The sequence below is a fragment of the Chiloscyllium punctatum genome, chromosome 6 (genome assembly GCF_047496795.1).
Source record: "Chiloscyllium punctatum isolate Juve2018m chromosome 6, sChiPun1.3, whole genome shotgun sequence".
Classification (NCBI taxonomy): domain Eukaryota; kingdom Metazoa; phylum Chordata; class Chondrichthyes; order Orectolobiformes; family Hemiscylliidae; genus Chiloscyllium; species Chiloscyllium punctatum.
In genome coordinates, this window is record NC_092744.1 from 15,466,913 (window position 1) to 15,482,333 (window position 15,421).

A 15,421-nucleotide genomic window follows, 5' to 3' on the forward strand; every position below is an offset into this window, starting at 1 on the left:
CTCTCCCAGTAAAGTTACAACATTGGCATCTTTCTGACAATGTGGAAAGTTACCCTGGTATGTCCTGTACTTAGAAAGCAGGACAGATCCAACCTGACTAATTACTGTCCCACCAGTCTGCTTTTGATCATCAGTGAAGTGATGGAAGGTGCCATCAAAAGTGCTCTCAAGCTGCACCTGCTCAGCAATAACCTACTCAGTGACACCCAGTTTGGATCCTGCAAGGGCTGTTCAACTCCTGACCTTATTACAGCCTTGGTTCAAACATGGACAAAAGAGCTGAATTCCAGAGGTGAGGTATGAGTTATAGTTCGACTGGGTTTGGCGTTCTGGAACCCTAGCAAAACTGGAATCAAAAGGACTCAGGCCAAACTCTTGAGTGGTTGGAGTCATACCTGGCACAAATGAAGATGGTTGTGATTGTTGGAGGTCAGTCATCTTAGTTCTAGAGCATTTCTGCAGGAGTTCCTCAGAGTAGTGTCATAGGCCAAACCATCTTTTGCTGCTTCATCAATGACTTTCCCTCCATTACAAGGTCAGAAGTGGGGATGTTTGCTGTTGATTGTACAAATGTTCAATTCCATTCATGATTCCATCAGATACTGAAGCTGACCATGTTCAGATGCATTAAGATATCCAGGATTGGGATGATATGCAGCAAGTAATATTTGCAACACACAGATGCCAGGCTATGCCCTTCGGCAATAAGAGAGAATCTAATCAATTGCCCTTGACATTCAGTGATGCTGCCCCCTCTCTTCAGCCCAACATATCTGAAGACCAACATGAGTGAAGGTCCCCGAAGACCACTGTCTTCAGTGCCGCCTCCTCCCGTTCTTGATCCTCTGGGTAAGGTGTTGGAGATTAAACTTCCTGGAATGATTGCAAAGAGCCCTGAAGAAGGGTTACATCCGAAACATCGACTTCTTCACCTCCTGATGTTGCCTGGCTTGCTGTGCTCTTCCAGCCTCCTGCCGGTCTATTTTGAATTCCAGCATTTGCAGTTTTTTTGTCTCTAACCTGGAATGATTGCAAAGTCATTTAAATGCTGCAACTGCAGAGCTATTTGTGTCTGCATGTGAACACTGCCAAATGAAGGTCTCCCCAGGAACCTGCCACAGGGAATCTGTAGATTTTACCCGGGAGTTCATGGCTTGATGGTGAGACTGAATATGAGAAAATCTTTTCGAAAGTTTGCAGGTGGAGGTAGTTTTGACCAACAACTTAACTCAGGTCAATGCTTTATCCCAGTTTTTCCCTTGGCGCCTGTTTAAGATTGGGGAAAAACTGGTTTGGGTTCACCCTTCATGTTTCTGCTAAACACCTTCACGTACAAGAAATTACTCTGAAAGGTGGTGTTATGTTAGTAAAAATCATGTTTGTGCATAGGAAGATCCCTTGGAGAGCAGTGAAGTGACTGAAGGATAATTTTAATGGTTGGGAGAATTCCATATTGTTCTGTGGGATTTTTAAGCCCCATTTGCTGTATTGAAACAGCCTCTCCATCTTGTCTTGTTCAAAGGATACCATCTCTGACTAAGCAGTGTTGTCTCATTACTAGTCTGCAGTGACAATTGTGCAATCAATAATCATAGAATAGAATCTCTACAGTGTGGAAACAGGCCCTTCAGCCCAACAAGTCCACACCCATCCTCAGAAGAGCAACCAACTCAGACCCATTCCCCTATCCTATTGCTTTACATTTACTCTGACTAATGCACCTAACCCACAGATCCCTGAACACTACGGGCAATTTAGCATGGCCAATTCACCTAACCTGCACATCTTTGGATCGTGGGAGGAAACCGGAGCACCCGGAGGAAACCCACGCAGACATGGGGAGAATGTGCAAACTCCACGCAGACAGTTACCCGAGGCTAGAATTGAACCCGGATCCCTGGCGCTGTGAGACAGCAGTGCTAACCACTGAGCCACCATGCTGCCAATAATTGTTTGAATCAACTGAGCCAAGCAGTCACTGTCACCTCATTAACTGAATTAAAAGAGCAATAAAGTCACTTTTGTGAGTTTTATTCTGTTTAAACTGTTAACAGATAGCAATGTTGATTATTGACGACATTTCATGTAGTGTCACCACAAGCTACATTGGCCAGAGGGCATTTTGAAGTCCCTTTAGTTTTGTTCGTGGAATTCAAAGAATCGCAGAATTGCTACGGTGCAGAAGGAGGCCATTTGGCCCATTGTACCTGCAGTGGCTTGTCAAACAAGATTCATTACCCAGCGCTGCTGTCCAGCCTTTTCCCTGTATTGTTGCACACCAAATAATCATCCAGTGCCGCGATTGAACCTGCCTCTGCCATATTTCCAGGCAGTGCGTTCCACACTCTTAACTACTCATTAAGAGTTTTTCTTTACTCCCATCACCCTTGCTTCATCTGCACATCGCTTTTAATCTATGCCCTCTCATTCTTTTTATCCTTTGTGAGCGGGAACAGCTTCTCCCTGTCTTACACTCTCCAGTTGAATTCAAAGAAATATTTTCCAACTCTGTAGGTTTATGGAAGAGAAGTAGAGGGAAAACTGCTGCTTTTAGCTGATTATTTTTTCTGTGGGATATTTATAACCTGTTTGAGTCTGTTGTTTCCTGCAGCATGTGGTGATCCAGATGCAGAGCCAGGGGCAAGGATGACATGCAGACTTTTGCTGCATTTGTTCAGGACACCACAAGTCAGCCCCTTCCCGCAGACGAATGGTAAGTTTCCGCTGACTGCCCAATTCTGCTTTTTAAGTTTCATTATGAGGAAAAAGCTGTCTTCATCTGAATTACTAAGAGGGTTTGCCCATTGACCAACTTCACGGTTGGATAGTCTACCTCAGCAAAGCCTGTCTACATGAATGAACACTTCAGAGTGGTCCTTGTGCACAACTTTTTCTTTTAAATTCAATATTACCTACCGATCCTAGACATGAAAAAAAATGCCACAGAATTAAACTTCAGCGGAAAGTACGTTCATGTTTTCGATCTTTGGAAAAGTGAAAAATTGGGGAGGAGATGGAGTGGAGAGAGATTAATGGAATTTCCTTAATGATAAACTTACTAATACACTGTAAGCTGATTTTGTAGTCACAGCATGAGAACAGGAAATCTGTGTTCTTGGTTCTGCTGACACCATTGTTGTGTGCCCGCCATGGATATACTCCCTCAGTCACTATCCTGTGACAAGTAGGCTAATGAGGACCTAGGATGAGGAGTCAGATCACAGATGGGAGCTGGGCTGAGCAGAGCAGCAAGGAAATAATGGGGGGTTCTGAGGGAAGCTGGGATCGGGGGGCCTGTAACGTTGCACTTTGATGCAGGGCAGAAGTCACACGACACCAGGTGACAGGCCAACAGGTTTATTTGAAATCACAAGCTTTCGGACCACTGCCCCAGGTGAAGTCACGCAGACATTACTAGCACCGACCTCACAGCACTGTGCTCTTCACAGCAAATGCAGACAGTTTGTTCTATCCACACCCTTCACAATATCTTGAGAGAAAACATCAATTATTCCACTAACTCTATCAACATGTCTACACTAAAAGACATTCCCGAATACCTCCTGGTGATTAAATCTCTCTCCCTTCTTTTCTTCCCCTGCTACAGGAAGAATTTGGTTAAGTTTGAGAGGGTGCAGAAAAGATTTACAAGGATGTTGCCAGGGTTGGAGTGTTTGAGGTATAGCGAGAGGCTGAACAGGCTGGGGCTGTTTTCCCTGCAGTGTCAGAGGCTGAGGGGTGACCTTATAGAGGTTTATAATGAAGGGTACAACATAGGGTGAATAGACAAGATATTTTTTCCCCAGGATAGAGGAGTCTAAAACTAGACGACATAGATTTAAAATGAGAGGGGGAAGATTTAAAAGGGTAACTTTTTCACGTAGAAAGGGTGTTGCATATGTGGAATGAGCTGCCCGAGGAAGTGGCAGAGGCTGGTACAATTGCAACATTTAAAAGGCATCTGGATGGGTATATGAATAGGAAGGGTTTGGAGGGATATGGGCCCAATGTTGGCAAATGGGACTGGATTAATTTAGGATATCTGGTAGGCATGGATGAGTTGGACCGAAGGGTTTGTTTCTGTGCTATACAGCTCTTTTTAAAAAAAAAAAGTTATGTTCTTAAGGTCAGCAACTCCTGTCCTGAGTACTGTCTCTTTCAAAGTGTTATCCTATCAGTCCCATTCACCTCATCTGTCCCCCAGCCCTGCAAACATCCCCATCAAACATTTATCCAGTTTCCGTTCACTAGTCTTTCATGCAGCACAGGATGAGGTGGCATCGTGGTAATGTCACTACACTAGCCACCCAGAACCTCAGGTTAATGTTGTAGGGACATGGGTTAAAATCCCAGCACTGCAAATGGTAAAATCTGAGCCCAATAAAACACTTGGGAAATCAAAGGCAGGTTCACTGGTGACTATGCAACTGCTGTCGGTTGTCAACTAAAGTTTGTTTCCCTAATGTCCTTTAGGAAAGGAGATCTGCTGTTCTTCCTGCTTGTCACTCCAGATGGACAGCTTAGCCAGTGTAGATATAGAAAGGTTGTTTCCCTTTGTGGGAGAGTCGAGGACCAGAGGCCTTAATCTCAGATTAAGGGGTTTCATATTGTTATGAAGATGTAGGTGAAATATACCTTTTAAAACCTAGCAGTGACATCACCAAATGTTCTCAATAAGACGCAATATAACATGTGCTCCAGCTACTGGAGTAGCTGATTGCTTGGAAACGACAAAAAACAGATTTGAATTAGGCCAATCAGGTTAAATTATTCCCCGAAAAATACCAATTTCCAATCAAGTTTCAATTGGGTATATTGACAATCTTAAAAGCCAATGACACAATCTGATGCTCGGGGGTATAAGACTGGGTAAAAGTTGAACAGTTGGGAGGAGACTTGCCAAGCCCCAGCAGGTAAAAGATGCCTGAAAAATAGCTCTCTTTAAAGATACCTTTTTTGATCAGTAACCTGTGAAGCAGAATCCCTAAGAAGAAGAGAAGACACAGGAAGATCCAAATCGCAGAACTGAAAGCTGCCTGGTTTTGAGATAAGAAGTACTGGTTTGTAAACCTTAATTGGGACTTTTATCAGACTATTATAGAAGGGAAGGTAAAAGATAGGTTAGAGTAAGTTAATTATTCTCTGTTACGCTTTCAGAAATAAAGTTGTTAACTTTTACTTTAAATAGTTCTTGGCCACTTGAATTTTTGCAGATTACAACACGGGATAAATATTTTCTGTGTTGCTGGTTTTAAATTAAGCAGGAGAGTTTACCCCATGTCATAATAATATTTAAGACAGAGGTGGGGAGGAATGTCTTCTCTCAGAGTAGTGAATTTGTGGGATTCTTTATGGCAAAAAGCTGTTGAGGCTGGTGGCTAGGTATATTCTGTACTGAGATAGACAGACTTCTAACCATTAAGAGAATCAAGGGTTATAGGGAAAGGGCCAAGAAGTGGAATTGAAGATCAGCCATGATTTCATTGACTGGTGAAGGAGAATCGAGGGTAGAATGGCCTTTGTCTTATGACCACATGGTCAATATGGTTTACTTTTAACTCCCTTCTGGGTGATGAAGGAATGACAACAAGTGCTGGCCTGGTTAATGATACTTACAGTCCAAATTAGAGTAGGGCTGGAAACGCACAGGTCACGTAGCATCCGAGGAGCAAGAAAGTCGACGTTTTGGGCAAAAGCCCTTCATCAGGAATGAGGCCGGGAGCATCGGGTGGAGAGATAAATGGGAGGGGGCTGGGGAGAAGGTAGCTGAGCTACCTTCAGGTCATGACCTGCCCCACCTGTCAATCTTCGTTCCCACTCCACTCCACCCTCCTCTCTGACCTATCACCTTTACCCCCACCACCATCCACCTGCTGCACTCTCAGCTACCTTCTCCCCAGCCCTACCCGCCTCCCATTTATCTCTCCGTTTCTCCCCCAAGGCTCCCAGCTTCATTCCTGATGAAGGGCTTTTGCCCGAAATATCGATTTTCCTGCTCCTCAGATGCTGCCTGACCTGCTGTGCTTTTCCAGCACTACTCTAATCTCCAGCATCTGCAGTACTCACTTTCCCCAAGTGATAATTACATTCCATTGAACAAGTGAAATCATAGCCCTGAACTTCCTCAAGAAAGTCAGGTGAATATAGGATCAGTGGGCTTAATACTCCTAGACTTGAGAATTTTGCTTGGTGAAAGTGAGGACTGCAGATGCTGGAGATTAGAGTCGCAAGTGTGGTGCTGGAAAAGCACAGCAGGTCAGGCAGCATCTGAGGAGCAGGAGAACCAATGTTTCTGGCAAAAGCCTTTCATTAGGAATCACTAAGCACTAATTCCGAAACGTTGATTTTCCTGCTTCTCAGATGCTGCCTGACCTGTTTAGAGTTTTTCTATTTTCCCCAATATAGATTTTCTAACCAACTTATTCAGAGATGTTATTATACTATCAGAAGACCATTTTAATATTACTTCAATGTAATTGGAATTGTGTGATTAAAACTGTTTTTGGGTTTACAGGTAAATCAGCTCCTGGAATCCGCTCATCCTGTGACCGCCATCTTTTGGCTGCAGCACACAATAGTATAGAAGTGGGGGCTGTGTTTGCAGTTCTGAAAGCAATCCTGATGCTAGGTGAGCTATCTGAAATGGGAAGCAGTGTTAGCCGCTCAGGAGATTTCAAAGGTAAAGATTGCAACAAGCTCATGCCAAATTGGCTAAGATAGTGCCTTTGCCTTGCTGGCTTAGTTAGTGAACTTGACTTAGAAACTTAGAAAAAACTATCAGCAGTAGGCCATTGGGCCCTTTGAACCTGGTCTGTCATTCAAGGTTATATTGGCCGATCATCCGACCCACTTTTCTTTCATATCCTTTTAACTTGACTTGAGCCCAGGCCTCCTGGTTCATGTTTAGGGACACTACCACAACAAAGATGTCGACCTTTTACACCAATTTATTATATGCATGCGTGCACAAACTCACACAGACATACACAGAGACAGACACACAAACAATCTCTCTCTCACTACACTCACTTTCTCTCTCTCATGCGTACGTGTACACACACACACACACACACACACACCCTTGTCTGATACACAAGTAGCTTCAATACCCTTGCCTTGAAGGAGTTTTTGCTGTAAATCATGATACCATGGTTTAATCTTCTGCCAGCGCACCCTGTGTGAAGAGTGGTTGTTGGAGTGAGATACCAGAGTTTGATGGACCTGCAGCTCAGCCACAGTTATTCTCACCTTTAGTAAGAGACTAAGACAGACAGAGTTCTCACTCTGAAGGTTGTAGAGAATCCTGTTGAGCAAAAGTTGACTGTGTTGTGTTCATGTCTAGGTGATGCTGAATTAGGCAGCAATAATGTTAATTCTTCCAACACTGATGACTTCACTGTGACCAGTCTGTTGGCTCCCATCAGCATCCTCGATGACATCACTGATGATGATCTGAGTTCCACCAAAAACCCCAAGTCAATCCGACGAGCTGTTTCCATTGAAACAGCCAACCTGAGTGAATATGCCAGGTTTGTGCTCCGCACCATTTGCCAACAGGTAAGAATTGGTATTGAGAAAAGACTGTATTGTACAAGTGATGAAACCTTATCTAAATAAGTAATAAGATTCTATGATAATATTGAAAACTTTTTGTGGTAAGAAATATAAAATTGCGCTTAAGGGTTCAATGCCTTCCAATGTTGGTTTCAAGATTAACAGTTGTAAAACCATGAGGTTTACCTGCTATAAAAATTACATTTCAGTGTATACACTGTACATCATGAGTGATGGATTCCTCTGAAATGAAGCAAGGCAAAGTTCCCTTCCACTGCCATAAAAAAAACCCAAAGTTTTTTTTTTAACTTTGCTCACGAGATGTGGACTTGACTGGCTGGGCTGGCATTTATTGTCCATCCCTAATTGCCCAGAGGGCAGGTAAAAGTCAGCCATATTGCTGTGGGTCTGGAGTTCCATGTAGGCCAAACTCAGGTAAGGATGGCAGTTTCCTACCCTAAAGGACAGTAGCGAACCAGGTGAGTTTTGTCTGACAATTGACAATGGCCATCATTGGTTTCTTAATTTCAGATTATTTGCTGAGTTCATATTCCACCATTTGCTATGGTGAGATTTGAATCCAGGTTTCCCCAAACATCATCTGAGTTTCTGCATTAATAGTCCAGCCATTAAACCACTAGGCCATTATCTCTCGTTAGAAAGGTCTTTGATACCATCCTGTCTTTAGCCTGTTTCTTTTTTAGTCAACACGTATATTTTGATCTTCATTCTTGCAACATAGGTGTCACTGTAAAGTTCAGCCTTTATTGACCATCTCTAGTTACTCTTGAGAATTGGGTGGTGAACGTCCCTGAATTGTCACAGTCCCTGTGGTGAAGGTGCTTCCACTCTGCTGTTAAGGATAGAGTTTCAGAGATTTTTCTTCAGTTCTCAACAGCTTTAAAGAAATAATTAGTTATCTTCTCTTCTGCTCATCAGATGCAACTTCCAAACTGACTTGGAAAGAAGAGAAGGGGGCTTGGCAGCAAAACAAAGCTTCTCTCAATGTTCTTTTGATTTGCTTTGTGAGCATCAAACTTTTTGACTCTCATTCCAGTTTCAAAAACTGGGGTACTTTTGTGCATTTTTAAATGAGTTGGCCTCATTCCCATGTCTGCTGCCCTTGATTTGGAGAAGATCGCAGGAGACGGTGTGGTGGTGATTGGGAGGGTAGTGACTGGGATGTATTGTTGTTGGGTGCTCATGTTCCACAAGTGACTATTTCATAACATGCTGCTAGCAATGGCAGGTGTGGTCCTGATGTACTCGCCGTGTAGCATATGGGGTGATGAATTAAGAAGCACGCCTGGCATATAAAATACAGAGTAGAATAGCCACGGTAGTTGCATGTGCCAGTTAATAGAGCTATCCAGTCTTGACAGCAGCCCCGTAATTAGCAGTTTAATGCCTAGTGCCCAGCACCAAGATCATAGAATCCCTACCTTGTCATTCGGCTCATCAAACCCATACTAACCCTCTGAAGAGTATCCCACTCGGACACACCGTCTGTACGCTATACCTGTAAGCCTGCATTTCCCATGGTTAATCCACCTCACCTGCACAAACCTGGACACTGCATGGCCAATCCACCTACCCTACACACCTTTGGATTATGGGAGAAAAACCAGAGCGCATGGAGGAACTCCACACAGACACGGGGGAGGATATGCAGACTCGACACAGACAGTCACCCAAGGCTGGAATCGACACCAGGTCCCTGGCGCTGTGAGACAGCAGTGCTAACCACTGAGCCACCATGCTGCTGTTTGCTGTCTTTTTACCCTGTGAACATGAACAGTAGGAGTAGGCTATTCAGCAATTTGTGCCTACAATTGGATCACGACTGATCAGCGCTTCAACTTGAGTGAATTTACTCAGGTTGGAGTGGCTGCCTGTATAAATTGATACTCTGGATGTAAGCCACTTAGGTGATGTTTTCGCAGTGTGTGCGCTCCAGTGTTTCTGGCTTGCTGTGGTGCCAAACCAGTTTTTGTTTGTAATTGCGGCTTGAATATTTTTATAGAGTTAGTTCAGCAAGCTATAAAACTTGCCTTTGCCTAACTTTCCATCTGTAGCTTCAAATCTTGATTTGTTTTCACATCGTCCCTAGACAGTTCTCCACATGGAAGAAGAAAGGGTGTAGGGTTTGGAGGTGAGGGCAGAAAGCTGGACATTATTCCAGGAGCCAACGAATGAGCCTCAATCATTCCCTGCCCCAACCACACTTGCCCATTCATTGTCCCCCCCCACAGAGATATGTGTGAGATGCCCCCCGACAGAAACCCAAGCTCGGGCAGTGAGTATAATTTGGTTTAGAAAGCTGCTGTTTTGGTTGATCTAATACCAGACTAGAGACGGGATTTGCTTGCATTCCCATTCCTGTCTACCCACAGACTCCCAACTACTGGGATCTTTGCTCACCAAAACCCTAATCTTTTTGGAAATGTTCCCAGATTAATTTGTTCTAGTAAACTGTTCCTTAGAAGGAAATTATTTCACTGTCTTCTCTTCATTGAGAATTGTTGTACCTTTGAGTGGAGGCTGTGCAATCATAGTTATGTTAGTAGACATGTAATTGAGAGATTTACATTAATAGTCTACAGACATCAGTTCAAATCCGACCATGGGAGACAAGGAGTCTCAGTTCAGTCTGGTTTTTTTTTTATTGTTTTGTTCATTGTGGCTTGACTTGAACTCATCCAAAACTCTGCTGCCTGTCTCTTTACTGGTACCAAGTGCTGCTTCTTTCTCAGCTCTGTGTTTGCTGACCTACATTCACTTCAAGTCAAGCAATGTCTTGACTTCAAAATTCTCCATCTGGTTTCAAGTCCCTCTATGACCATAACCCTGCGTCTTTCTCTATAATCTCCTGCAACCCTCCAGTTGTCAAGAAGTGGTTCGATATAATTCTTGAGATCAGAGGCTGTGGGGAGAAGACAGGAACCAGGTACTGAGTTGGTTGAAGGACCACGATCATACTAAATGGTGGGGCAGACTTGAAGGGCAAAATTGGGTTTGAGAGTGTGATGCTAGAAAAGCACAGAGGGTCAGGCAGCATCCGAGGAGCAGGAGAATCAAAGTTTTGGGGATAAGCCCTTCATCAGGAATGAGGCTCATTCCTGCTCTCTCATTCGACTCTGATCTGCAGTCCTCACTTCTTCCTTGAATGGCAAAATGGCCTACTCCTGCTCCTATTCTCTGTGTATACACTCAACTAATTCTGGCTTTTGAGCATATATAGGTTTTATTTCTCCACCTACCTCTTTGACTTTGTTAACCTCCTACTGATGTGTCTCAGTGTCATACTTTGCTCTATAATGCCTCTGTGAAGCACGTTTCATGATGCCAACGGCATCGACATCATGTAAAATTTGATTGTTCTTTCACAAGATTTGCAGATCCCACTGGATAGGCCGCCATTTATTCTCCATCGCATTTCCTTTGAAGAGGTGATGGACCACATTCTTGACAAATTACATATGTTGAGGCTTAGGGGCCAGTTATGAGTCAACCACATTGCGCTAGGTCTGGAGACCCATGTCGACCAGACTGAGTGACAATAGCTGATCTCCCTGTCTGCCCAAAGGATAATAGTAAAGCAGAAAGGTGTTTATGACAATTGTTGATATTTTCATCAATTTATAAATCCTTCCAACATGCACTAGGGGTAAGCAGTAAGAGAGGGAGAGATTTCCTGGTCAGCCACATCGTGGAAAGAAAGTTGGAGTCTCTACCTTCTCTGTATCTGACTCTGGAGAGCAACATACCACACACCATGACATCACTATCAATCCCTGCCAGAATGTGCCCAAGGGGAAAGGAATGGAGGAGAAGCATGGATCGGCGATGATGGTCTCTTTGGTCAAATATCCTGCTGTGGTTTTGTCTAAAAAGTCTTTACTTAGGAAGTGGTCAGTTTGGGAAGGTGGTAAAGTAATGGAAATTAAATAAGATTTTATAAAAAGGGTTCCAACAGGAGTAAGACCAGCTAGTGCTTTAAGGCACATTTTATCCAGCATGAACCTTGATCATCAGCAGAGTTGATAGGAAAGGAGCCTTGTACACCCTAAAGCTGGTATCAGTCTTGAGCACAGACTACAGAATGCCAACAGATTTCTGTGGACAGGATAAGAGAAAGACCAAATATGGAAGATTTCTGTTTGTTGTTCAAGAATGAAATCAAATCAGTGTTTGAATTCATGATCTCGGGTGTATAAAAGTTGATGATTTTTCTGTATGAATTTGATTGAAGCGTAACAGAGCTGAGGAGGGGTGGTGGCAGTTGGTGGGAGTGAGCGTAAATTATAGAGCTGTGTTTAGCCAGCCTGAGATGTGCTGTCTCTCTCAGGTTGTTTGAATAAATACCGGCGTCCCCTGCATAACTGATTCCTCTGTGGTCTCTGTAGGAGATTAACCATAGCAGTAACAACGTACCGAGCTATTTTAGCCACTTTCTGGAAATAGAAGTAAAGAAATTAATAGGAAGGTCAAAATCATGATCAAACTGGACAGAGTAGGTAGCCGTCCAGTGCAGCAACACCTCAAACGTACAATTCTCATTGTGGTGTTCAAATCACTCCGTGATATGAACCATACCTTTCTGTGCAATCTCCTGCAGCACTGTAAACCTCTGTCAGTTCTGCAATCTGAAATTTCTAGTCTCTTTGAGTCACCAACTCCATCTTTTAATTGTTGGCAGCCATAATCACCAGTCTCCCTCTAGATTTCCCTTTCTATCCCCCTCTTCTTTGAAGGTGATGCTGAGAATTGCCACTTTGAATGAACTCATGTCACCTGTGCTCATTCCCCTTGAATGTCAAATTTTGTCTGATTGTGGCTCCGTGAATGTCTTAGGCTGTTTTACTAGTGAAAGACACCATCTCGAATTGTAATCTGTCATATTGATCAGGATTTAGTGTTGCAATGGTGCAAACACCGATTGTGCAACAAGGGAATGCTGTTGATACTACAGATCACAGTGAAAGATGACCATACATAAACGTACAACACCAGCTTATCATCCACCAGGCATGTACCTGGTACTGTGTGATTTTTAACTTTGTCCACCCCAGTCCAACACCGTCACCTCCAAATCACATTTAAACATAAATACAGAGAAAGAAGCTTACTTGTTACGTTATGGAGAACATGTCATTGCATGGGAGTGACTTGTGCTCTCATTCTTTATGAGTCAATGCAACTTGTGTTTCAAAATGACATCCTGCTTTTCATTTCACTCTTGGCAGGAGTGGGTGGGAGAACATTGTTTAAAGGAGCCTGAGAGACTGTGTACGGATAAGGATCTAATACTCGACCCAGTACTCTCAAACAAACAGGCACGGCAACTTCTACAACTTATCTGTTATCCACATGGCCTTAAAGAGTGTGTGGAAGGAGACAATCCTCAGCGTCAGCACATCAAGCACATCCTTCAGGTACTGGGGATCTGGGTAGGATACCTCTGGTTTTGCCATTTTTTAAATAAGCTTGTTCAGATCGCTGTTACAATCTACAATGTAAATGGGAATTAAGGGAAAAATGTATTTGTGTATTCAGTCAGTCTGTAATAGATATTAAAACTGCAAAATCAATCTATAGAGACAAAATTAGAAAACTCAATACCAAGTTATCATCCAACTTGTTTATTTGGAACCACTAACTTTCAGCTAGTACTTCCAAATAAACCTGTTGGACTATAACCTGTTGTTGTGTGATTTTTAACTTTGCCTATCCCAATCCAACAGCAGCACCTCCACGTCAAATTTATAGAGTGACGTGGGGTGAATAGACAAGGTCTTTTTTTCTCAGGGTAGAAAAATCCAAAACTAGAGGGCAGAGGTTTAGGATGAGAGGGGCAAGATTTAAAAGGGATCTGAGGTGCAACTTTTTCATACAGAGGATGATGTGTGTATGGAATGAGCTGCCCGAGGAAGTGGTGGAGGCTGGTACAATTACAACATTTAAAAGGCATCTGGATGCGAGTATGAATAGGAAGGGTTGAGTGGGATATGGGCCAAATGCTGTCAGATGGGACTAGATTTATTTAGGATACCTGGTGGACGTGGATGAGTTGGACTGACAGCTCTGTTTCCGCGCTGTACATCTCTGTGAGTCTATAAGCTACAATCTCATCAAAGAAAATACTGAGGATTTAAATAAAATATAACTTTAGTTGAATTGGTGTCATCTGCCTGGGTCAGTACAACTTAAATTGAAGGAGAGGAATGTTGCTGATTTTGCTGTAGGTTATAATGTTGAATATCAGTCTAATTTCTTTAGACAATTTAAAGAGCAGGTAACTCTCCATTCTGGGTAAACATTTTTCCCCAACTAATACATCTGCTGATCATTAACGGCTGCTTTTAAAAACATTGTGTCTGCCTGTCAAGGCAACACTTTTGCAAACAATTTTGTTTTGTGTAGTGTGTTCATCACACTTTTGAGAATTCTGCTAAGGTGCTAAGTAAACAAAGTCCTTCTAAATGAAATTATTATATCTGGAATTATTCCAGATAATTATATTGTATGTTTTTACTGTAAATATTGGAAAATTAAACATTAAAGTTTACTTTTGCCAACAAAACCCTTTGGGTTATGTTATTCTCAGTTATTCTAAGAATCACACTGGTGCCATAAAACAATGTTTCCTCAAATACTGTTAACCTGTTGGGACAAATATTTTACAGAAGCAATCATATTGGAACAAAAAACAAGTTGTTACAAAGTTTTCTCAATGATTTAATACTCCCACGTATTATGGAAGGAGGATTGGAGCTGGTTCCGACCCCATGAGAATGATTTAGCTCAGTACCAATGAAAACTAAAATTTCGCCGCCCTAAGGGGAACTGCGTTATTTAACATAGTTAGTAAGATTTAGTTTTGTCTTTTATCCCAATGTTTGAGGGTAGTGCAAGCATGTGTAACACCTTAAAGGCATGAGGGGTGAGCTATGGATTTGCTTTGATTTCTTGCTTTCATTTTTCTTTTAGAATTTGGACCAGTGGACTCTGAGACAATCATGGTTAGAGCTCCAACTCATGATCAAACAATGCATGAAGGAACCGGTGAGTATAAAGCACAGACTGTGACATTTATTGCACCACATTTTCTCCACACTTTTGAGCAATTAAATCATACGTTGATATTAAATTGACATTTATGGTAATTTAAAGGATTCATAGGGAGACAAAGGAAAGCCTGTTCAGTTGGGAGAATCTAATGCAAGGGAGTAGAATTGTGTATCAATTGGAAGTTAATTTTATTTGTGGTATCATATATACATCGAGTCTAAAAAGGGCTTGTTGATTGTTAAGCAATGTTTGGCATTATAAGTATACACTTTGAAGTGATTACAGACTAGTCTGTAGTATCCTGTCCTCACTGCCTGGCTGTGGCAATGTGTAGATTCACTCAGCAGAGAAGGTCGGAGACACTTCAGTCCCCAAAGGCTGCTAGAAGTGTGGAACACTCTTAGGACAAAGGTTACACACAGTGGATGGAGCACAGACCAGAAATGAATGGCTAGAACATGTCAGCAAGTAACTCATATTGACACGAAACATACAGCAAGTTTTAATCTATTATAGATCTTTATGGACTGTATGGTAATAATATTTGGAGTCATTGAAAGTGTTAATATTTTTCTTTTGTATTTGCAAAGTAGCGTATTGATGTGCTGGCCACTGGTGGCTTCTGATGGTTGAAAGGGGAAGGAACATGAGTTGAGCTTATTTGCACAGTTAAATGCATTTGGCTGTGCCCACGTTTAAAAAAAATGATCTTTTTATTCCCTCCAAAGGCCATCCATTGCATGTTGATATAAATCTGAAATGTACAATCTGTTCGGGTCACAGTGACAATCCATAT

General features: G+C 42.4%; 1 protein-coding gene across 4 annotated transcripts in view; it reads left to right on the plus strand.

Moving 5' to 3' along the window:
- Nucleotides 1-15,421, plus strand: part of LOC140478741 (mediator of RNA polymerase II transcription subunit 12-like protein) — a 609,926-nt gene that overhangs the window by 481,642 nt on the left and 112,863 nt on the right. For all 4 annotated transcript variants that reach the window (XM_072572053.1, XM_072572054.1, XM_072572055.1 and 1 more), the window contains exons 25-29: nucleotides 2,612-2,713; nucleotides 6,515-6,628; nucleotides 7,343-7,557; nucleotides 12,801-12,989; nucleotides 14,545-14,619. In XM_072572053.1, the coding sequence (XP_072428154.1) occupies nucleotides 2,612-2,713; nucleotides 6,515-6,628; nucleotides 7,343-7,557; nucleotides 12,801-12,989; nucleotides 14,545-14,619 (695 nt within the window). The remainder of the gene's footprint in view (nucleotides 1-2,611; nucleotides 2,714-6,514; nucleotides 6,629-7,342; nucleotides 7,558-12,800; nucleotides 12,990-14,544; nucleotides 14,620-15,421) is intronic.